Source organism: Heteronotia binoei, chromosome 2 (genome assembly GCF_032191835.1).
Source record: "Heteronotia binoei isolate CCM8104 ecotype False Entrance Well chromosome 2, APGP_CSIRO_Hbin_v1, whole genome shotgun sequence".
NCBI lineage: Eukaryota > Metazoa > Chordata > Lepidosauria > Squamata > Gekkonidae > Heteronotia > Heteronotia binoei.
This window is the reverse complement of record NC_083224.1, coordinates 14872324-14896827: the sequence shown is the minus strand read 5'-3', so window position 1 is coordinate 14896827 and position 24504 is coordinate 14872324. Positions and strand designations below refer to the sequence as shown.

At 50.1% G+C, this 24504-nt stretch overlaps 1 protein-coding gene across 1 annotated transcript in view; it reads right to left on the bottom strand.

Annotated features, from left to right (window-relative positions):
- Window positions 1-22586, bottom strand: part of TCEA2 (transcription elongation factor A2) — a 51938-nt gene extending 29352 nt beyond the window's left edge. The window contains exons 1-4 of the mRNA XM_060233212.1: window positions 22395-22586; window positions 13003-13065; window positions 9635-9740; window positions 3806-3896 (exon numbers count right to left, since the gene is read on the bottom strand). Of these exons, the coding sequence (XP_060089195.1) occupies window positions 3806-3896; window positions 9635-9740; window positions 13003-13065; window positions 22395-22463 (329 nt within the window). The 5' untranslated portion in view covers window positions 22464-22586. The remainder of the gene's footprint in view (window positions 1-3805; window positions 3897-9634; window positions 9741-13002; window positions 13066-22394) is intronic.
- Between the last annotated feature and the right edge of the window lie 1918 nt (window positions 22587-24504).

Here is a 24504-nt window from a genome sequence, read left to right as displayed (position 1 = left end):
TTTGACCTTCAATGTTCATTCCCTCCCCCCCCCCTTTTCTCTAAGATGGCAAAAATTAAAAGATACATGTGCAACGTTAACATGGGGTGGGACAGTTTGCAACCCTTTCTCAAGTACTGGGTATACTTGCCTTTTTTTTTCCTTAAAGAAAATGGAAATATTTATACTTTCAAATTCTCTAAATATAACAATAGTACAATTTTATACGCTAAGTTATAAATGATGCATTTTATGTTGTCTAGTCACTACAGAAGATGATGATATTGGATTTATACTCCCCCTTTCACTCTGAATCTCAGAGTGGCTCACAATCTCCTTTCCCTTCCTCCCCCACAAGAGACACTCTGTGAGGTAGGCAGGGCTGAGAGAGCTCTGACAGAAGCTGCCCTTTCCAGGACAGCTCTGCGAGAGCTACGGCTGACCCAAGACCATTCCAGCAGCTGCAAGTGGAGGAGGGGAGAATCAAACCTGGTTCTCCAGATTAGAGTCCGCTGCAGTTTACCACTACACCAAACTGGCTGTATAGGTTTGAAAGACAGCTATTGCATGTATTTCAATTTCCCCAAATTTGTTTTTTTCCTGTAAAAAATGGTGCCCCCCAGTCCCTTCCCCCATAGCTTCACTATTTCTGGAAATTTTTATATCTCTATTCACAGCACCCTTTCCAAACCAGTCCTCAGTATTCCGAGGGGGGATGGAACCGTGACAATTGAAACGGGCACAAACCAACATAGAATGAAGAAGACGACTGCAGATTTATACCCCGCCCTTCTCTCTGAATCAGAGTGGCTTACAATCTCCTATATCTTCTCCCCCCACAACAGGCACCCTGTGAGGTGGGTGGGGCTGAGAGGGCTCGCACAGCAGCTGCCCTTTCAAGGACAACTCCTGCGAGAACTCTGGCTGACCTGAGGCCATTCCAGCAGCTGCAAGTGGAGGAGTGGGGAATCAAACCAGGTTCTCCCGGATAAGAGTCCGCACACTTCACCACTACGCCAAACTAGCAGTGCAGACTTGCCCTGTGATTCCTTGCCGCCCATTCCTGAAGTCCCCTTTTGTGGGTTCATCTCCATGGAGAGTGACAATGTGAACCAAGGGTGACTTGTTTGCCGCCTTGACAGAGGCAAATTCAAAAGCACTGCATCTCAGTGTCCTGTCAAATGATTACAAATCAGCCAGTATCATACTAAAAAAGGTAAAGGTAGCCCCCTGTGCAAGCACCGGTCGTTTCCGACTCTGGGGTGACGTCGCTTTCACAGCGTTTTCACGGCAGACTTTTGACGGGGTGGTTTGCCCTTGCCTTCCCCAGTCACCTACGCTTCCCGCCCAGCAAGCTGGGGACTCCTTTGACCGACCTCGGAGGGATGGAAGGCTGAGTCAACCTGGAGCCGGCTACCTGAACCCAGCTTCCGCTGGGATCGAACTCAGGTCACGAGCAGAGCTTTGGACTGCAGCACTGCAGCTTTACCACTCTGCGCTACGGGGCTCAGCTAGTGTCATCATGTCCCTGTACAAATCTATGGTGTGGCCTCACTTGAAGTACTGTGTACAAATCTGGTGAGCTCCAGGAGGATTGGTTACATCAGGGGGGTGCGGTATCTAATACGCAAAGGAGTTCCTGCTGGTCACCATCATACTCTGCCTCTCTAGAACAGCAGAACGACAGAATGGCTTCTGCCGGCACCGACTTGCAGAAGGCCTCGATGTGGGTTTTGCTGGGCAAAACAAGCTCTTCTACCCCCATACAGCCCTCTTCACTCATCCCCTAGAAGAGGGATCTGGAAGGGCCGCTATTTCCCCTTGACTCGCTGTATTTGAAGATGTGCGCATGCACCTGAAAGCTTACATCTTGAATCAAACTTTGTTGGGTCTGAAAGGTCCCCTTGGACTCGAACTTTGTTCTGCTGCTTCAGGGCCACCGCAGCTGCCCAGCTGTACCAAAACAGATCAAGATGGGTAGCCGTGTGAAGAGTTGGCTTTATACCTTGCCCTTCAGTCAAGAGTAGTCTCTAATCTCCTTCCCTTCCTCTCCCCATGGCAGACACCCAGCGAACGATGTTTCCACTAAGCTGCAGGGTCTTGTGAGCAAAAATTCTACTTCGTGCGCTACCGGCATGAAAGCTGTGAGCTGCTGGCATGACAGCTGCGAGCTGCTGCGAAAATCAGCGTGCTCTGGGATCACCCTTCCCGAGCTAAGACAAAAACGTGTGAGCGGGAGGCTAAAAATCTGCGTGCTAGCTCACGCTAACTCAGCTTAGAGGGAACGCTGCCTGTGAAGTACGTGAGTCTGAGAGAGCTCTCCAAGAACTGGCCTTGAGAGAACAGCTCTGAGGGAACTGTGCATAAGAACATAAGAGAAGCCATGTTGGATCAGGCCAATGGCCCATCCAGTCCAACACTCTGTCACACAGTGGCCAAAAAACCCAGGTGCCATCAGGAGGTCTTTCGGTGGGGCCAAGACACTAGAAGCCCTCCCGTTCTTGCCCCCTCCCCCAGCACCAAGAATACAGAGCATCACTGCATCAGACAGAGTGGAGCGCCTTGAAATTTAGCACGTGCGTTGCCAGCTTAGATTGTAGCTAAGTTGCAAGGCAAGCCAATGGCACATTGTTTGTATTTAAACAGCAGATGCTTCCCTTGCTGCCATCTCTTCTGCTTCAACAGAAGCAGAAACACAAAGCCTTAACATTCCTAGAAATGGGGCGCTTTTTTTGTAGCAGGAACTCCTTTGCATATTAGGCCATACCCCCCCCCCCCAATGATGTAGCCAATCCTCCTGGATCAAAGATTTCAAGTTTTCACGGCTGGTAACATCATTAGGGTTTGTAGAATCTTTCGGGCTCAAGTAGAACACGGCACTTGAGCCCGAAAGATTCTACAAACCCTAATCCTCCTGGAGCTTACAGTAAGCCTTGCACGAAGAGCCCTGTAAGCTCTTGGAGGACTGGCTACAAGCTCTTGGAGGACTGGCTGCATCGGAGCGGTGTGGCCTAATATGCAAAGGAGTTCCTGCTACAAAAAAAGGGTCCTGCCTATAAGTGAACTGCGTGTGTGTGCATGCGTGCGTTGCGGAATGGGGAGGAAGGGGGCAGGACGTGTTAATCGTGAAGGAAACAAAAAAAAGGAACGAAACAACAAAGCAAATCAACAAAATCAGAAGCGATATTTTTATTAATAAAGAAAAGACAAGCATGGGAGAGAATCGAGAAGATGTGGATATGAAATAAACCGTAAATAAGAGGTAATCGAAAATAAATTCACGGAAGTCGCTGGGTTTGGAAGACATTTATTTCTTTTTCCGTTTACATCTGTCGCTTTTTTAAAAAAAGGAGGCACTAAAGTGATGGGTCTACTTCGGCCTGCCCTCTGTTGTTTCCCGCCCCCCCTCCTTCCCTTCAGGCAGACTTTCTTCATGCTAGCTCAGGGGTGGCCAAACTTGCTCAATGTAAGAGCCACATAGAATAAACATCAGGTGTTTGAGAGCCCCAAGACATGAACATCAGATGTTTGAGAGCTGTAAGGCAGGCAGGCCAAGAGATGGGGAGAAGGGGAGGGAGGGAGAGGCAGAAAGAAAGCAACTTTAACTTTAAATGCATCCTCCAAGCCTCTGGCTGGTGGGGCAGCGGGGGCTTCAGGAGCCACGTGATAAGTGTGACTCCCCAGCCGCAGTTTGGCCGCCCCTGCGCTAGGTCTAAGAAGAAATCCTACTCCGATACAGGAGGACATATTAATCCTTCGAAATGAAAAACGGGCAAGGGTGGGAAGGGATAACAGAGCGCTGCCTCTGGCTAGGAGGAAGCATTACCTTTGGTCTCTTGAGTCACCGCTCTCCTTGGAGGAGGAAGTGGGCAAGGAGGGATGCCTTTTCTTCTCGTCACTCTTCTCCTCTGAGGCATCTGGGCATGGCGCGGGGGAGCAGGGAAGAGAGCAAACAGAAACAACAACAACAAAAATCAAGTTGCCATGTAGAGTGCATCCTTTGCAGATGCTCGAGGATCTCCAGCAACTGGAGCATTTGTAAATGAGCTTTTCGAGTGGCCCGGCCCTATAGTCTATGGTTGCCGAGATAGCCACGCTCAGAAGCGCCGTATCTCTGAAGAAGAATTGTAGATTCATACCCTGCCCTTCTCTCTGAATCAGAGACTCGGAGCGGCTTACAATCTCCTATATCTCCTTCTCCCACAACAGACACCCTGTGAGGTGGGTGCAGGCCCCTCTAGCCAACCCCCCCTTCCTCCTGTATGGCCCCTCCTTTCCCTGCCGCTCATTCCCCCATTTTTGCACTGCCGCTCTCCCCGGGCTCTTCCCACCTTGTTTCTGCCTCCCCTGGTCTCCCCGCAGCCCCGTTTTCGCTGCTGCCGCTCTCCCCAGGCTCTTCCCTGCCTCCCCTGCTCTCCCCAAGGGCCCCGGTTTTCACCACTGCCACTCTCCTCAAATTCTTCCCTGCCTCTCCCGCTCTCCCCATGGCCCCGTTTTCACCACTGCCGCTCTCCCCGGGCTCTTCCCTGCCTCTCCCGCTCTCCCCATGGCCCCATTTTCCCTGCTGCCACTCTTCCCTGCCTCCCCTGCTCTCCGCACAGCCCCATTTTCCCCGCTGCCGCTCTCCCCGGGGCTCTTCCCTGCCTCCCCCGCTCTCCCCATGGCCCCATTTTCCCTGCTGCCGCTCTCCCCGGGCTCTTCCCTGCCTCTCCCGCTCTCCCCATGGCCCCGTTCTCACCACTGCCGCTCTCCCCAGGTGCTTCCCTGCCACTCCTGCTTTCCCCATGGCTCCATTTTCCCTGCTGCCGCTCTCCCCGGGCTCTTCCCTGCCTCTCCCGCTCTCCCCGTAGCCCTATTTTTGCTGCTGCCGCTGCCCCCAGACTCTTCCCACCCCCAAGAGCATGAGAGCGAGCGAGCTGGGGCCGGAGAGCTGGCCGCTGGAGAAAGCAGCCAAGCCTCCACAGCCCCCCCCTACCCAAAATTTTATGCCCTGGGCCCCCCCACCCAAAAATTTCTGGCTATGGGGCTGGGTGGGTGGGGCTGAGAGGGCTCCCACAGCAGCTGCCCTTTCAAGGACAGCTCTGTGAGAGCTATGGCTGACCCGAGGCCATTCCAACAGCTGTAAGTGGAGGAGTGGGGAATCAAACCCGGTTCTCCCAGATAAGAGGCCGCGCACTTAACCACAACACCAAACTGGCTCTCAGGAGGAGGATTTGGTTTTATACCCTGCCCTTCACTAGTCTCCAAGCGGCTTAAAATCTCCTTTCCCTTCCCCCTCCCCACAACTGACACCCTGTGAGGCGGGTGGGGCCGAGAGAACAGCTTTTGAGAGAACTGTGATAGACCCAAGATCACCCAGCATTTGGTGGAGTGGGGAATCAAACCCGGTTCTCCCAGATAAGAGTCCGCGCACTTCACCACTACACCAAACTGGCTCATTCTGAGATTCGGAGTAGAGGGCAGAATATAATCCAATATCATCTTGGCTCTAACTGGCCTTCCTGGCAACCACCCCCACCCCACACTTTCTCTTCATCTACATAAGGCCTGAAGAGTCTGTTTCAACACATATGAAGAACTGTGCACACACCCAAAACCATCTACTGGGCTCAAACTTTTCTGCTGCTTCATAGACTCACTGCAAGCACTGCAATTACATGCTTCCCCCCCACTGCCCGCCCCACTGACAGCAACTGTCAGATCGCAGGCATAAGGAGCAGAGGGGAAATTGTGAGTGATGCTTTGACGTCTGACAACGCAGAGCCCTTAACCTTTTTTTTATTACTGACATCCATGGGTGGAATTCTAGCAGGAGCTCCTTTGCATATTAGGCCACACCCCCTCGATGTATCCAATCCTCCAAGAGCTTACAAAAAAGAGCCTTGTGAGCTCTTGGAGGATTGGCTACCTCCGGGGCGAGGAGTGGCCTAACATGCAAAGGAGCTCCTGCTAGAATTCCACCCCTGCTGACATGTTTTCTCTAACCTTTAAATCCATCAGTGGCTATTAGCTACAGTGTGTGTGTATATATGTATGTATGTATGTGTATATATATATATATATATATATATATACACTCTGTATCACACAGTGGCCAGAAATTTATATTGGACTGGACTGGATGGGCCATTGGCCTGATCCAACATGGCTTCTCTTATGTTTTTATGTGACACAGAGTGTTGGACTGGAGGGGCCATTGGCCTGATCCAACATGGCTTCTCTTATGTTCTTATGTGACACAGAGTGTTGGACTGGAGGGGCCACTGGCCTGATCCAACAGGGCTTCTCTTATGTTCTTATGTGACACAGAGTGTTGGACTGGAGGGGCCACTGGCCTGATCCAACAGGGCTTCTCTTATGTTCTTATGTGATACAGAGTGTTGGACTGGATGGGCCATTGGCCTGATCCAACATGGCTTCTCTTAAGTTCTTATGGCCACTGTGTGACACAGAGTTTTGGACTGGATGGGCCACTGGCCTGATCCAACATGGCTTCTCTTATGTTCTTATCAATAACACCTAATTTCTCTAACCTTTTCAGTCACTGACACCTATTTTGAGTAATCAGGCTTATTACTAACAAGTGACTTCTGTAATATTCTTGCACAATAACTACTTTCTCTAATGCTTTTACTTGCTTCATTACTAACTGTTAAGGGCTACGATTCGTTTTTATTTTACAACTAAAACAGTTTGCATGACAGAGAGTTTCATTTGTGTGTACGCATGTGCGCGTGCGCTGCGATGGGGATGTTACCTTTCTCTGCTACGTACGTAAATAAAAACTGATCCTGTATTTTCAATATAATATCTTTGGCTTGAACTTCTCTTGCATTTCTGTGTGTGTGTGCACATGTGTGCATGCACACTCTCCTTACATCCCTGTTGAGATAACCCTCTATATCAGCTTTTCCCAATTGCAAGGTCGCGACCCGGTCCCGGGTCATGGACGTCTCAGTACCGGGTTGCAAGTAAGGGCTACCACTGCTGATCTTCCCGCTAGGCGGGGAGACGGCAAAGGCAGCTCCCGGGCTTCCCTCCCCACTTAAACACCCAACGGGGTGCTTAAATGGGGGGGGGGGAGACAGCTCCTGGGCTCCCTCCCCATTTAATCACTCGGTGGGGTGTTTAAATGGGGGGGAGAAGGCAGATCACCTGCCTTTGCAAATGCAGCTCCTGGGCTTCCCTCCCCATTTAAACACCCCAGCAGGTGTTTAAATGGGGGCGGGGGGAGGCAGATAGCTGTCTCCTGGTTCCACCCCCAAATTTTAGTGGGCTGCGAAGAAGTGTAAAAATACCCTGGACACAGGGGTGGGGGTGAGTTTGGGAAACCCTGCTCTATATGGCCTTCAGAATGCCCTTCCTCTTCGCCTATATTATGCAGCACCACATAAGCAGTATTAATTGGTGTCAACCTCCTCTGTCGGAGGAATTTTCCTGTACGGGCATCCCCAACGAGCCTTCAGCCTTCCCGATGTGCATCCCACCATGTCCCTACCTCCGGAGAGAGACCCTTTAAACAGTTTCTCCATCCTACTGACAGGTGTTCTGTAAGGGGTCCCTAGCCATTTTCAAAATGGATGTGCCCCATCCACAGTCCTAAGTGGGGAAATAGTTATGCCATTCATAATTAGGGTCGGGTTTCCTAGTACACTTCAACATCTATTGCCCTGCATACTGCTGACTGTCCAATGCCGAGAGTCAGTTTGGTGTCGTGGTTAAGTGTGCAGACTCTTATCTGGGAGAACCAGGTTTGATTCCCCACTCTTCCACTTGCACCTGCTGGAATTGCCCTGGGTCAGCCATGGCTCTGGCAGAGGTTGTCCCTGAAAGGGCTGCTTCTGTCAGAGCTCTCTCAGCCCCACCCCCCTCACAGGGTGTCTGTTGTGGGGGAGAAAGGGAAAGGAGATTGTAGGCCGCTCTCTGTCCTTGAAAGGGCAGCTGCAGGGAGAGCCCTCTCAGCCCCACCCACCTCACAGGGTGTCTGTTGTGGGGGAGGAAGGGAAAGGATTGTAGGCCGCTCTATGTCCTTGAAAGGGCAGCTGCAGGGAGAGCCCTCTCAGCCCCACCCACCTCACAGGGTGTCTGTTGTGGGGGAGGAAGGGAAAGGAGATTGTAGGCCGCTCTCTGTCCTTGAAAGGGCAGCTGCAGGGAGAGCCCTCTCCAGCCCCACCCACCTCACAGGGTGTCTGTTGCGGGGGAGGAAGGGAAAGGAGATTGTAGGCCGCTCTCTATCCTTGAAAGGGCAGCTGCAGGGAGAGCCCTCTCCAGCCCCACCCACCTCACAGGGTGTCTGTTGTGGGGGAGGAAGGTAAAGGAGACTGTGAGCCGCTCTGAGACTCTTGAGTGGAGGGTAGGATATAAATCCAATATCTTCTTCTTCTACCTACCCCTCCCCTGATGCTATGTCCAGAACTCTGGACTGGAAGAAATTTAATTAGGATGCCATCAGGGTTTAAAATTGTTATCTTGATTGATTTTACTGATTTTACTGATTAGTGATTATGTAGTGCATCACCCAGAGCCTGGCGTTCATCGGGACAGGGCAATTCATCAAGAGGAAGGAAGGAAGGAAGGAAGGAAGGAAGGAAGGAAGGAAGGAAGGAAGGAAGGAAGGAAGGAAGGAAGGAAGGAAGGAAGGAAGGAAGGAAGGAAGGAAGGAAGGAAGGAAGGAAGGAAGGAAGGAAGGAAGGAAGGAAGGAAGGAAATGTATCTCAATGGTGCCAAGGCATATCAATGCTGCTGCTGTAGCACTAAACTGCTATACTGGACTAGCACTATAGTGCTCGACTTAGAACATCAAAAAAAGTTTAAGAAAGATTGTGCAGCGAAAAAGAGCAGAGGAAAAGAAGCATGGCGTTATTAGAAGCACTGCAGACACTTTAAACACCACAGTATAGTAATTCGATGTGCAAAGAAGAGGTAAAAATGGAAGAAAGCAGTTTATCTCAAGAACAGCCCACCCGTGCTATGCTAACCGGATGCAAGCAGCTTCATGAGAAAAGGTAAATAAAACCTGTTAGCAGCCGGTTGCTAAACTGGTTGTGTCTGAAATGGCACACAAAAAATCCATTAGCAACCAGCTACAAAAACAGGTTACAATAGGGGCCAGGAACAAACAATAAGGGAACATTTTGTCCATGGGTTTGGTCAAAACAAGCCCCTGCTGGAAACAGAAACCTGGAGAAAACGTCACTTTGGTTTCACCCACTGGGGCTCTTCTTCTAAATCAGGGGTAGCCAAACTGTGGCTCAGGAGCCACATGTAGCTCTTTCACACATATCATGTGGCTTTTGAAGCCCCTACTGCCCCATTGGCCAGCTTGAAGAAGCCATTTCTCTCTTTAAATAGCTTCTCCAAGCCAAGCCAACCGGCAGCATGGAGAATGCATTTAAAGTTAAAGTTGCTTTCTTTCCACCTCTCCTTCCCCTCTTTCCCATCTATTTTCCTTCCTTCCTTCCTTCCTTCCTTCCTTCCTTCCTTCCTTCCTTCCTTCCTTCCTTCCTTCCTTCCTTCCTTCCTTCCTTCCTTCCTGTTTAATGCTCATGTCTTGTGGCTCTCAAACATCCAAGGTTTATTCTATGTGGCTCTTATGTTAAGCAAGTTTGGCCACCTCTGTTCTAAATCTTCTCAAGCGCGCTGCTCATTCCCTTACCTAGGAGTTTTTTCCAGGCCTTGATAAGCGATTTGGCAAGTGCAATCACTTCTTCGTCTGTGCTCTGCTTCCGGAGGGCGTTCACAGATATTCCGATGCGAGTGGACTGCAAATCGAGAGGCAAGAAGTGAGCGGTTCATCTTTTAACTCGCAAGGCAAAACTGCTAACAAGGGAAGCTTCAAAAAAAAAAAAACCCAAAACCAAACCCAGCAGCGATCGAGGGCTGAGCACCACTCTTGGATTTTTTGCGCCAGGGTCGTTTCACAAAGTACCGTTTTCATTTTTGCAAGTCAAGTCATTCATTCCCTGCCTAAGCTGCATAAGAGCTCAATTTGGCCGACTTCCTTTCTTTGTCATTTGACCTCACTCCTCTGGCAACCTGGGCCCGTCTCTAGCTTGAACTAGACCAGGGGTGTCAAACATGCGGCCCGGGTGCCAAATCATGCCCCCAGAGGGCTCCTATCAGGCCCTCGAGCAACTGGCTCTCATCTCCTTCCTTTTCCCTCTCTCTTGCTTCCTTCTGCATAACAGCTTGGTTTGCCAGGCTTGTTCAATCGCACAGGAGCTACAGAGCAAAACCTCTATTTTCTCCATTGGCTGAGGCTCCTCCCTTGGGGAGGAAGGGGGGAGGAATAGTTTGCTTTGCCAGGCTCTCTCAATCGCACAGCAGAGCTACTGAGCCAAGCCTCTTTAGAAGGCTTGGCTCAGTAGCTCTGCTGTGCGATTGAGAGAGCCTGGCTGAGCCTCCCCCCCTCCCCTGCCCACTCCCCTGGGGAAGGAAGGAAAAAGCCAGAGCTTCCTTTGCTGAATTCCCTGAATCCCATGGGAGAAATACAAAGAAAGCACCTTTAAGACCAATGAGTGCTAACGTTTTAAGCATGTTTTAAGTTTTTTAAAAATATATAGTTGTGTTTGTCTGTGTTCTTTATAAAACTTATATCTCTGTTGCCTAATTTTATATAGGTACACACATGGCCCAGCCCAACATGGCTTGGCCCAACCCGACATGGCCCAGCCCAGCAAGGTCTCATTTATGTCAGATCCGGCCCTCATGAGTTCAACCCCCCTGTTCTAGATGTTCAGGACGAACAAAAGGAAATCATTCTCACTCAACCACTAATCAGATTGTGGAATTCACTACCAAATAGATGCCATGACGAGCGCAAGCACGGATGGCTTTAAAAAGGGGTTAGACCAGAGGTGTCGAACTCATGAGGGCCAGAACTTGACCTTGTGGGCTGGGCCATGTGTATCATTTAGGGGGCAGTGCTTGTGAGTTTCCTGCACTGTGCAGGGGGTTGGACTAGATGACCCTAGAGGTCCCTTCTATGATCATAAAATGTAATGCCAGGTCAGGGAGATATAAACTTTATAAAGGACACAGACACTCAGCTTAACCCACCTCACTGGCTTGTTGAGCCTCAGCCAACAGAAGGAAGAGAGGCTTGGCTCAGTAGCTCTGCAGTGCAACTGAAAGAGCCTGGCAAAGCTAGCCCTCCTTCCCCCACTTTCTCCCCAAGGAAGGAGCTTCGCTCTGAAGCTCCAGTGCAATCGAGCAAGCCTGGCAAAGCAAGCTGTGATGCAGAAGGAAGCGAGAGAGAGGGAAGGAAGCAGACAACAGCGAGTTGCTCGCAGGCCTGATAGGAGCCCTCTGGAGGCCTGATTTGGCCCTCGGGCCGCATGTTTGACACCCCCTGGATTAGACGGCTATGTGGGGGAGAGTTCCATCAGTGGCTACTAGCTGCAGAGACTAAAGGGGATCTCTATATTCAGAGGCAGCAAACCGCCGCTATGAGACAACATCAGCAGAAGGTTTTGTCTCCTATGCCCCGTTCGCTGACTTTCCAGGGTAACTTTTTGGCCACTGTACAAAACAAATGATTTCTTCCCCAGATTATTTCCTCCCCAGATTATTTCTCTTCAGCAAACAGTAGATATATAGTTGCCGCCGTCCTTGAATCTCACAACACCAGAAGGGCCTTTACCCTAGCTAGGGGTATGTCCCTGCCATCTGCAGTCGTAGGGGGGAGGTATAAAGGGACGCCTGATGCACTTAGGCTCTGTCCCCGTTCCTGGCCTGAAATAGATTCTCTGGAGCATATATGCTTTGAATTGTTCTTTTCATACAGTGAGACGAAGGGGAATGATCAGCCTGCTGCTAGAAGAGTTCCCTGGCAAGTCATATAAACTCAAATTAGATTATCTTCTGTCTGAGAGGAACTACCAGACAGCAAGACAAATGGCTAGGTTCTGTTCCCAGGTTTACAAAGAACGCAAAAAGCGAGACAAATAGGACCAAACTGTAAATCTTTTTAACAAATTTTTAAAGTGACATTTTAAAAGTTTGAAAGGGTTAAATAATAATCTTTTATATTATGTTTTACTGTTAAAATCCTTAAATCGTCTAGTCTTCACATGCAGACTCTTTGGCAAAAGCAATCATTTGCTTTAATTGGTTACATAAACATAACTGGGGTTTCCTTATCACGGGAATTGAGAGCCCTGCGGCGCAAAGTAGTAAAGCTGCAGTACTGCGTTCCAAGCTCTGCTCACGACCTGAGTTCAATCCCGGGGGAAGCTGGGTTCAGGTAGCCGGCTCGAGGTCAACTCAGCCTTCCATCCTTCCGAGGTCGGTCAAATGAGTACCCAGCTTGCTGGGGGGAAAGTGTAGATGACTGGGGAAGGCGATGGCAAACCACCCCGTAAAAAGTCTGCCGTGAAAACGTCATGATGTGACATCACCCCATGGGTCGGTAACAACTCGGTGCTTTTACCTTTATCTTTATCACGGGAATTTGAACCATTTGAGAAACAACATACAGAAAACCTTTATAGAAGAAGACTGCAGATTTATACCCCGCCCTCCTCTCTGAATCAGAGACTCAGAACGGCTTACAAACTCCTATATCTTCTCCCCCCACAACAGACGCCCTGTGATGATATTGGATTTATATCCCACCCCATACTCTGAAAATCAGAGTAGCTCAAAATCTCCTTTATCTTCTTTCCCCACAACAGACACCATGTGAGGTGGATGGGGCTGAAAGGGCTCTCACAGCAGCTGCCCTTTCAAGGACAACTCCTGCGATAGCTATGGCTAACCCAAGGCGCAAGTGGAGGAGGGGGGAATCAAACCCGGTTCTCCCAGATAAGAGTCCGCACACTTCACCACTACACCAAACTTTATCACAAGAATTTGAACCGTTTGAGAAACAGCATACAGAGAACCCTTGTAGTCTTCTAATCTCTTAGGCGTTCTAATGTCTCTGCATGGACCACAAAATTAAACGACCTACGTTAAAGGGGTGTGGATGACAAAATCTGATTCCCAGATGGACAGTGAGGATATGCAGCAGCACAGTTTTACCTGCAGCAAGCCCAGAGTTATCGGCATACTTTTCAGCTCCTTCAGCAAATCCATTGCCCCTTCCTGAAAAAAGGAAACAAATAAAATGCTATAAAATGACAGTCAAAATTAATCGTGACAGCTTCTACCAGATCTTCAGGAAACAAAGCCAGCAAATAATGAGTTCATTCACAGGATCAATGAAACACAAGACGTCCTCTCGGGAACACAATCGGGAAATTTTGGCTTGAGCGGCTGCAGCAGCGAATTGCATAAAAACTCAGGAGGACTCTGGATTCTTCTGGCAGGTGGCGATCTGCAAGCACTCCACCCTGGAGGGGAATGGACATGTGAATGAGTTTATCATGCACCCTAGTGCAGAGGTGTTGAACTCTTTTGTTATGAGGGCCGGATCTGACATAAATGAGACCTTGTCGGGCCCGGGCTGTGTCTTCTTATTTAAGATTAGGTAGCAGAGATATAAACTTTTTAAAGGACACAGACGAACACAACTAAATTTTTTTAAAAAATCTTAAAATAAAACATTTTAAAAACATTAGTGCTTGTTGGTCTTAAAGGTGCTTTCTTTGTATTTCTCCCTCGAGATCCAGGGAACTGGGCAAAGGAAGCTCTGGCTCTTTCCCTCCCTCCCCAGGGGACCAGGAGGGGGAGGAGCCTCAGCCAATAGAAGGAAGAGAGGCTTGCCTCAGTAGCTCTGCTGTGAGATTGAGAGAGCATGGCAAAGAAAGCTATCCCTCCCTTTCGTCCTCAAGGGAGGAGCCTCAGCCAATGGAGAAAATAGAGGTTTTGCTCTGTAGCTCCTGTGCGATTGAGCAAGCCTGGCAAAGCAAGCTGCGATGCAGAAGGAAGCAAGAGAGAGGGAGAAGGAAGCAGATGACAGCCAGTTGCTCAGGGGCCTGATAAGAGCCCTCCAGGGGCCTGATTTGGCCCCCGGGCTGCATCTTTGACACTCCTGACCTAGTCGACGACCACAGGAAAAGTTCCTTGTGGGTTGCAGGCAGTTGAGAACTGAGCCCGGAAGCCAGCGTGGATTCAGCAAGGGCCAGGATAACCAGCATGCTAAGCCGCTGCCTCTTCTCACAGCAGTGCAGAGAAGTTAACAGCTGAGCCCAGCATTACTTTTGCTGGTCAGATCCAAGCAGAGCACTCCCAGCGGCATCCAACTCGGGAGACTGTCCCAAAGAGAAGGTGATCGTGTCACCTAAACCTGTTAAACGAGTCCAGAGGAGGGCAACAAAGATGGTGAGGGGTCTGGAGACCAAGTCCTATGAAGAAAGGTTGAAGGAGCTGGGCATTGTTTAGCTTGGAGAGGAGGCGGCTGAGAGGTGATAGGATCACCATCTTCAAGTACTTGAAGGGCTGTCATATAGAGGAGGGTGTGGAATTGTTGTCTGTGACCCCAGAAGGCAGGATCAGAACCAACAAGTTGAAATTAAATAGAAGAGTTTCCGGCTCAACATGAGGAAGAACTTCCTGACCATTAGAGCCGTTCCTCAGTGGAACAGGCTTCCTCGGGAGGTGGTGGGCTCTCCTTCCTTGGAGGTTTTTCAACAGAGGCTAGATGGCCCTTTGACAGCAATGAAGATCCTGTGAATTTGGGGGAAGTATTTGTGAGTTTCCTGCATTGTGCAGGGGGTTGGACTAGATGATCCTGGAGGTCCCTTCCAACCCTATGATTCTATGAAACCTTCCCTCCCCTTCATCTCCTCCAACAAGTTTCCAAATCAAAATGTCTCTTGTCTTTTTATCTGTTTTTAAGCTTCCTGGTCATGACCGTAACAAACCTGATTTGATTGGAAATGTCTCTGGATGAGCAGAAAAAAACACCTTCTAGCCAGCTCCACTGTCCCTGGTCCCTGACTATATTTGCAAGCAGAAATGAAAGACCAGAAAACAAACAACAACAAGCAAGGCAGGGGAAAATCGATCTAGGGATGCAAGAGGAAAGCGATTTACTGAACTCAAAACCCCACGCATTTATTAAACCTTAAAGATCCAAAGGGTTTTAGTACATCCAGGGATTTTTAAAAACTCAACGAATCTGGTTTGAGCTGCACCCGTCAATTCGGGGGTTTCCTCCTCCTCTTCTTTCGGCCACCTCTCCACATGACAAAAAAACATTTGCACGGGCCAAGTTTCTACAGTGCTAACCGGGCACATGTCCAGCCTGGAACATATCACTACTGTCCAGTAGTTTCTCCACCCGTTCCATCGGCCAGGAAATGTTCCATAAACGTTCTGGGCTTTTTCAAAATGTGAGCTGTGCGGAGGCTTACCACAGAGGCGGGGAGTGGTCTGAACTGACAGGCTCGCTGGCTTTTGATACCCCCCCCCACACACACACACACACAAAGAGGAGCTGCTACTGATTCATATCTCAAAGAGATTACGAAGATAAGAACTTAAGAGAAGCCATGTTGGATCAGGCCAATGGCCCATCCAGTCCAACACTCTAACCCTAACCCCAAGTGCCATCAGGAGGTTCAGCAGTGGGGCCAGGACACTAGAAGCCCTCCCATTGTGCCCCCCAAGCACCCAGAATACAGAGCATCACTGCCCCAGACAGAGAGTTCCAACAATAGGCTGTGGCTAATAGCCACCAATGGACCTCTGCTCCATATGCTCATCCAATCCCCTCTTGAAGCTGTCTGTGCTTGTAACTGCCGCCACCTCCTGTGGCAGTGAATTCCGCATGTTAATCACCCTTTGGGTGAAGAAGTACTTCCTTTTATCTGTTCTAACCCGACTGCTCAGCAATTTCATCGAATGCCCACGAGTTCTTGTATTGTGAGAAAGGGGGAAAAAGTACTTCTTTCTCTGCTTTCTCCATCCCATGCATAATCTTGTAAACCTCCATCATGTCACCCCGCAGTCGACGTTCCTCCAAGCTAAAGAGCCCCAAGCGTTTTAACCTTTCTTCATAGGGAAAGTGTTCCAACCCTTCAATCATTCTAGTTGCCTTTTCGGTCCGCAGGGCGATTCTGCAAGGCTGCGGACAGATCGATCAGAGGGAAAACACTGGAAGGCCAAGAGCTCCAGCAACCACATTCGGAATATGCAGTTTGCTGTTCTAGTCACCACACCTCAAAAAGGATATGACAGCATTAGAAAAGGGCAACTAGAACGATTAAAGGGTTGGAACGCTTTCCCTATGAGGAAAGGTTAAAACGCTTGGGGCTCTTTAGCTTGGAGAAACGTCGACTGCGGGGTGACATGATAGAGGTTTGCAAGATTACGCGTGGGATGGAGAAGGTAGAGAAAGAAGTCCTTTTCTTCCTTTCTCACAATATGAGAACTTGTGGGCACTCAATGGAACTGCTGAGCAGTCAGGTTAGAATGGATAAAAGGAAGAAGATGATATTGGATTTATATCCCGTCCTCCACCCCGAATCTCAGAGCAGCTCACAATCTCCTTTATCTTCCTCCCCCAAAATAGACACCTGTGAGGTGGGTGGGGCTGAGAGGACTCCAAAGCAATTGCTCTTTCAAGGACAACTCCTGCGATAGCTATGGCTGACCCAAGGCCATTCCAGCAGCTGCAAGTAGAAGAGTGGGGAATCAAACCCGGTTCTCCCAGATAAGAGTCTGCACACTAAGCCACTACACCAAACTGGCTCTCAGTACTTCTTCAGCCAAAGGGTTATTAACATATGGAATTCACTGCCACAGGAGGTAGTGGCAGCTACAAGCATAAACAGCTTCAAGAGAGGATTGCAGAAACATACGGAGCATAGGTCCATAAGTGGCTATTAGCCACAGCGTATTGATGGAACTCTCTTGAGCAGTGACGCTCTGTATTCTTGGTGCTTGGGGGAGCAACAGTGGGAGGGCTTCTAGTGTCCTGGCCCCACTGGTGGACCTCCTGATGGCACCTGGGTTTTTTGGCCACTGTGTGACACAGAGTGTTGGACTGGATGGGCCATTGGCCTGATCCAACATGGCTTCTCTTATTTTCTTATGTCTGGACCAGTGATGCTCTGTATTCTTGGTGCTTGGGGGACCTATGCTTATGTATTCTTGGTGCTTGGGGGACCTATGCTTATGGAGCATAGGTCCATAAGTGGCTATTAGCCAGCGTATTGATGGAACTCTCTTGAACAGTGATGCTCTGTATTCTTGGTGCTTGGGGGAGCAACAGCGGGAGGGCTTCCAGTGCCCTGTCCCCACTGGTGGACCTCCTGATGGCACCTGGTTTTTTTGGCCACCGTGTGACAGAGTGTTGGACTGGATGGGCCACTGGCCTGATCCAACATGGCTTCTCTTACGTTCTTAAGAACATAAGAGAAGCCACGTTGGATCAGCCCAATGATCCAGCACAATCACCTCACCCTCAGACTGCCTGTTTGACACCCCTGCTTTACTGTGTTGGATATTTCAGAATTGACTTTATCCGTTTGCCATAGTGCGAATTCTGGTGCCCTAAAAACCTGGCAGGGGAGGGTGGGATATAAGTATATTAAAACATAAATAAATCAAGGCCAGCCCAAGCAAAACAAACAAACCAAAGCCTCATGTTTAGTAATAAAAGACAAGCTTGTTCGATTTCTGGAACTGGTGAGCATTTTATAAGTCCCGTGGGGGTAGGAAAAACTAACGTTTCGAAAGGCGATTCTACATAGTATCATGGATACTGAATCAGATTTCCTGACCACCCCATGGATTGCCATGCAAGATGCTGCACACGCCTCTTTGTCGAGAAAGGCCAAACCAATCTCTGAAGGAAGCTCGCTGTTGCCAAGTGAGCCGGAGGCTCTCTGCAGCTGCTCTCATTTCCAGAAAGAGGGAACAGTGAGGGAAAGACTGGCTTCGATTATCACTGGGACAGTTTTTTTTTTTTAAAAGAAAAAGAAAAAACATTGACTCTCTTTTGTTTCTCTTTCTTCGGCAGCTCTCCGAGAGCAATTGGGGCAGGGCCCTCGACCGACAGCCCGGTGCGCGCAAAAGGTTAGCTTCTGGGAAGCCTGACACACATTTCTGAAGTTCGGAGCAAACGTCTGGGTATATAGCGAATTAGGTGGGGGCAAAGACTACAGAGAACAGGATTGCAGCCATTTTGAGGCCTCCGAGGAGCTTTCCCAGAGTACACTTCAGGTGGTTCTAGAATCATAGAGTTGGAAGGGACCTCCAGGGTCATCTAGTCCAACCCTCTGCACAATGCAGGAAACTCACAAACGCCTCCCCCTAAATTCACAGGATCTTCATTGCTGTCAGGTGGCCTTCTAGTCTCGGGTGAAAAACCTCCAAGGAAGGAGAACCCACAACCTCCTGAGGAAGCCTGTTCCACTGAGGAACCTCTCTAACGGTCAGGAAGTTCTTCCTAATGTTGAGCCGGAAGCTCTTTTGATTTAATTTCAACCCATTGGTTCTGGTCCTACATTCTGGAAACACAGAAAACAATTCCACCCCATCCTCTATAGGACAGCCCTTCAAGTCCTTGAAGATGGGGATCCTATCACCTCTCAGCCGCCTCCTCTCCAGGCTAAACATCCCCAGCTCCTTCAACCTTTCCTCATAGGACTTGGCCTCCAGACCCCTCAGCATCTTCGTCGCCCTCCTCTGGACCCGTTCCAGCTTGTCTATATCCTTCTTAAAATGCGGTGCCCCAAACTGAACACAATACTCCAGATGAGGTCTTACCAGAGCAGAGTAAAGCAATAGCATCACTTCACGTGATCTGAACACTATACTTCTATTGGTCAAACGGTCGGTTGCCATTTGAGCAAAACCACATTTTTGGCAAGCTTGACTCTTGGTATTCGGGAAGAGCTGTGTCGTTCCTGTGCTCTCTCAACCAGCTGGTAGCCAGGAGGCCCACGGTGGCCAATTGTTTCGGATCGTAGCCCCTTCCAGCTAAAACAAACAAACAATCTCTTTGCCAATATGACGAAGTCCTAAAAGGGGAGCACTATTTTCCGAAGAACAGGCTCCATTTTGGTTAAGGTGAGAAGGGCATGGAAGAACACATGACAGGAGGTGAGGAAAGAAGAGAGCGTGTAGACAAAGGCCACCTTCTCAGACAGCTCCTCTGCAGGGTATTATTTCATACTCTCTCATCACACGCCACGGCTGACGGGTCTCTTTTTCAGAGGGCATCCAAAACCCAGTCTCCGCTTCGAGACGCGCGTGAGGCTGGAAAACAGAGACCCGTGCATTTTTTCGCACATCATTAGCAGGAGTGTGTTGCCTCTGCGCCAAAGCAAAGCAAATTATCAGTCATCTTTGACAGCCGCCGCGGAGGCATTCAGAAGGCAAACGTTCGGCAAGGTAAACCAAAAGCTATTCCACGCACGGCTGAGCTCTGCCACCTGTATTACTTATGCAAATTAAACGCAAGTTAATTTTTTTATACATATATGGATGGATTTCCATAAAGGGATTCTGCTTCGAGGGAAACGGCTGCGGAACACACCTAGTCCTCCGCTTAAGAGAATTTTAGCTTGGAACATTGAGACCCCCGGATCTTTTTTTTCCCCCTTCTTTTTTCGGTCGTCAACTCAGAACCAGGGTTTTCGAGGCAAGAGATGTTTCAAGGCGGTTCACCGCTGACCTGCCTCAGCATGACCACCCTGGCATTCCTAGATACCGCTTGCCGAGCAGGCCAACAATATGAGGCCACCGAGGTTTGCCAGACCCCCCCTGCGGGCGGGGGAACTTCTAATTTTGTGGCCGCCAGCCACGTAGCCAGCAAGGGGAAATCTTGCCCCCAACTAGAGAAAGAAGATAAAGAAGTCCTTTTCTCACAATACAAGAACTCGTGGACATGCAATGAAATTGCTGAGCAGTCGGGTTAGAACTGATAAAAGGAAGCCCTTCTTCACCCAAAGGGGGATTAACACGTGGAATTCACTGCCACGGGAGGTGGTGGCGGCTACAAGCATAGACAGTTTCAAGTGGGGATTGGATAAGCATATGGAGCAGAGGTCCATCAGTGGCTATTAGCCACAGCCTATTGTTGGAACTTTCTGTCTGGGGAAGTGATGCTCTGTATTCTGGGTGCTTGGGGCACAGTGGGAGGACTTCTAGCCCCACTGGTGGACCTCCTGATGGCACTTGGGGGTTTTTGGCCACTGTGTGACACAGAGTGTTGGACTGGATGGGCCATTGGCCTGATCCAAGATGGCTTCTGTTATGTTCCTTTGTGACACAGTGTTGGACTGGATGGGCCATTGGCCTGATCCAAGATGGCTTCTCTTATGTGACTCAGAATGTTGGACTGGATGGGCCACTGGCCTGATCCAAGATGGCTTCTGTTATGTTCCTTTGTGACACAGAGTGTTGGACTGGATGGGCCACTGGCCTGGTCCAAGATGGCTTCTCTTATGTACTTATGTGACTCAGAGTGTTGGACTGGATGGGTCATTGACCTGATCCAACATGGCTTCTCTTATGTTCCTTTGTGACACAGAGTGTTGGACTGGATGGGCCACTGGCCTGGTCCAAGATGGCTTCTCTTATGTTCTTATGTGACACAGAGTGTTGGACTGGATGGGCCATTGGCCTGATCCTACATGGCTCCTCTTATGTTCTTATGTTAAGTGACCCAAAGGGTAATGTGATGACATCACCCAGAAGCAACATCATCACATTGGTGATGTCACATGGTGATACACTAGTTTGGGGGCAAAACTCTGATAAAATTGGCTACAAACCACAGAGTTTTGCCCAAAAACTAGAGCATCACTTCCAGGTAAAGATCCCAAAGAGAACCAAGGACACACACACATGTACTCTTGCAACCCTAGACCACCATTTCGATCTTATCTACTTTTCTGCCAGTGCCATAACTCAAACACATTAATTACCTTAATTAACATTGCCACTGCTTTGTCTTCCTCACGGGGTTGTTGTGAGGTGAAAATGTAAAGTAAATTTAGATGAAGAGCAAAGCAGAAATGTCAAAGCAGAAATGAACAATATCTAACACCAGGACCATTCTTGCCCAAGTTGAGGCCAAAAAGTGGAAACAGCTAAGCAAAGGCTAAAGTCGAGAAGAAAAGTACAAAACGGTGGGTGGAGGTTGCCACTTGCAGGGAGCCAATCATATTGCCAGGCAGGGCGAGGCTAAAAGAGTGAAGAAAAAGTACAGGACAATGGGCGGAGCTTGCCACCTGTGGGGAGCCAATCAGATGGTGAGAAACACAGACAGGCAGGGCTAAGCTTGTTTAGGCTGAAGGTGTGAAGAGAAACCATGAGGCAGTCAGGAGAGCTTGCCACCTGTGGGGAGCCAATCAGACTGTGAGAAAGACAGAGAGGTGGAGCTAAAGGCAGACCGTTGAAGCTAAAGGTGTGAAAAGAAAGCATTAGACAGTGGGCGGAGCTTGCCACCTGTGGGGAGCCAATCAGACTGTGAGAATCCCAAACAGGTGGGGCTAAGATTGTTTAGGCCAGGGGTGGCCAACGGTAGCTCTCCAGATGTTTTTTGCCTACAACTCCCATCAGCCCCAGACAGCATGGTCAATGGCCGGGGCTGATGGGAGTTGTAGGCAAAAAAACATCTGGAGAGCTACCACTGGCCACCCCTGGTTTAGGCTAAAGGTGTGAAGAGAAAGCATGAGAAAGTGGGCGGAGCTTGCCACCTGTGGGGAGCCAATCAGACTGTGAGAAAGGCAGACAAGTGGAGCTAAAGGTGTGAAGAGAAAGCGTGAGAAAGTGGGCGGAGCTTGCCACCTGTGTGGAGCCAATCAGACTGTGAGAAAGGCAGATGGGCAGGGCTAAAAATGTGAAGAGAAAGCATGAGAAAGTGGGCGGAGCTTGGCACCTGTGTGGAGCGAATCAGACTGAGAGAAAGGCAGATGGGCGGGGCTAAAGGCACTGTTGAGGCTAAAGATGTGACGAGAAAGCATGACAGTGGGCGGAGCTTGCCACCCGTGAGGAACCAAGACAGACCCTTGAGGCCAAAGGCAGGAAGAGTAAGCCCCAGATGGTGGGCGGAGCTTGCCATCTGAGGGGAGCCAACCCCACTATGAGAAAACATCTGAGAGAGACAAAAGTCTATAAAGGCCAAAGAGCGGAAAGGAGGGCGCGCGAGATGGTGGGTGGGGCCAAAGGTTCGGCAGAAGACACTCGAGGGGAAGAGGCGTGGCCGACTCGCAAAGGAGGGCGGAGCTGACCAGGGAAACGCTGAGGGGAGCGGCCGTTGCAGGCGGGGCTAAAGACGAGGGCCGTTGCTGTGGGCGGGGCTACTGCCTCAGGAGGCGCGAGGGAGGGGCGGGGCGAGGGAGTCGTTAAGGAGCGGCGGTTTCCCTCAGGAGGCCACGGCGGAGGGCGGGGCCTGCGAGCGAGAGCGCGCGCTGCCAAGGAGGCGGGGCTCCCAAGCGCTGAGGGGAAGGGCGGGTGGTCGGCCGGCCCGTCAGTCAAGTCAGCGGGGCTCGCGGCGACGCCGGGGCACTCACCGCGCTTTTCTTCGCCACCATCTTGTCGAGCCGCTTGGCGATGCGCACGATCTCCTCCTCCCCGCCCATGGCGGCGGGAGTCCCTTTCGCTGAGGAGAGAGGGGCACAAATAACGGCGGGCGCTCCCAGGCGAGCCGTGCCGCAGTCCGGCAGGCCGCGAGAAAAGAACACAGACGCTCCCTCGCAGCCCCCCGACTCCGTTGATGCGCCGGCGCGGGGCACGGCGGGAGTTGTAGTCCTGCGACGCCTCGGGAAGCCGTCGTCTGCTCTGCGGCGCTCCGGCTCGCATAGACTACGAATCCCAGAGGGCAGTGCGCCGAGCTGGTGGTGTGCCGCGAGGCACTGCGGGAGTTGTAGTTTGACAGCGAGGCTCCGCCCATAGGCTTTGTCGCAAGGGAAGGCGCGAGGACAAAGGGTGTCAAACATGTGGCCCGGGGGCTGAATCAGGCCCCCGCTCAACTGGCTGTCATCTTCCTTCTCCCGCTCTCTTGCTTCCGTCTGCATTGCAGCATGCTTCGCCTTTATCGTTGTGTGTTTATTGTGGTGGTGCAAGGTGCTCTTAAGGCAGCTGGCTGATGGCAACCCTGTAGGACTTTCGAGGCGAGAGGCAAACAGGTGGTTGGCCGTGGCCTGCCTTCTGCATAACAACCCTGGACTTCCTGGGTGGTGTCCTGCCCAGATACCAACTGGAGCCACCCTTGCTTAACTTCCAAAATTTAACAAGATTGGGTTAGCCTGGGCCATCCAGGTTAGTGCACTGTATTGATTAGAACAGGGGTGTCAAACATGCAGTTTGGGGGCCGAATCAGGCCCCCAGAAGGTTTCTATCAGGCCCTGAGCAACTGGCTGCTATCTGCTTCCTTCTCCCTCTCTCTTGCTTCCTTCTGCATAACAGCTTGCTTTGCAAGGCTTGCTCAATTGCACAGGAGCTGCAGAGCAAAATCTCTATTTTCTCCATTGGCTGAGGCTCCTCTTTGGGGGGGAAGGAGAGCTTGTTTTTCCAGGCTCTCTCAATCAAACAGCAGAGCTACTGAGCATAGCCTCTCTTCCTTCTATTGGCTGAGGCCCTCCTCCCAGTCCCCTGGGGAAGGAAGGAAAGAGCCAGAGCTTCCTTTACCCAGTTCCCTGGATCCCATGGGAGAAATACAAAGAAGGCACCTTTAAGACCAATGAGTACTAATGTCATTGTCCTTTATAAAGTTTATATATCTCTTCTAAAAAGGTAGTCCCCCGTGCAAGCACCAGTCGTTTCCGACTCTGGGGTGACGTTGCTTTCACGGCAGACTTTTTACAAGGTGGTTTGCCCTTGCCTTCCCCAGTCATCTGTGCTTTCCCCCCAGCAAGCTGGGGACTCATTTGACCGACTTCAGAAGGATGGAAGGCTGAGTCAACCTCGAGCCAGCTATCTGAAAACCCAGCTTCCGCTGGGATCGAACTCAGGTCATGAGCAGAGGGTTCTGACCGCAGTACTGCAGCTTTACCACTCTGCACCACGGAGCTCTTCTATATCTCTTCTGCCTAATCTTAAATAGGTACACACACGGCATAGCCCAACATGGCTCGGCCCAACCCGACATGGCCTGGCCCAACAAGGTCTCATTTATGTCAGATCCGACCCTCATAACAAATGAGTTTGACACCCCTGCACTATTTTTATTTTTTATTTATTTATTTAGAATTTATATCCCGCCCTCCCCATGGGTGGCTCAGGGCGGCTTCCAACAATAGATCCAGCATAAAATTAAGCAATATTTAAACATATAAGGGAATAAACATTTAAAACAGATAAAACCATAAATATTAATTAGGAGCACCCGCAGCTGGACGAAGCGTAGATTTTCTCCAAAAACTGGATGGTGTTGTTGGATGTGGAAATTCTGTGCAGGGGTGAATGGAAAGTGGTAGAACGGCTTCAAAATAGAAATAAGAGATGGCAAAGCGAGGAAAGGGTGGCTGGAAAGACAAGAAGCAGCTGGATACATAAAAATAATAGAGTTGAAAATGACTGGGCGGGACCCACCAAAGTAAGATGTAGCTTCACGAAGCTGAGGCCAAGCCTGTGAAAATGCAAGAAAAGCAGATGCCTTCCATGAAGCAGGTCGGATCCACG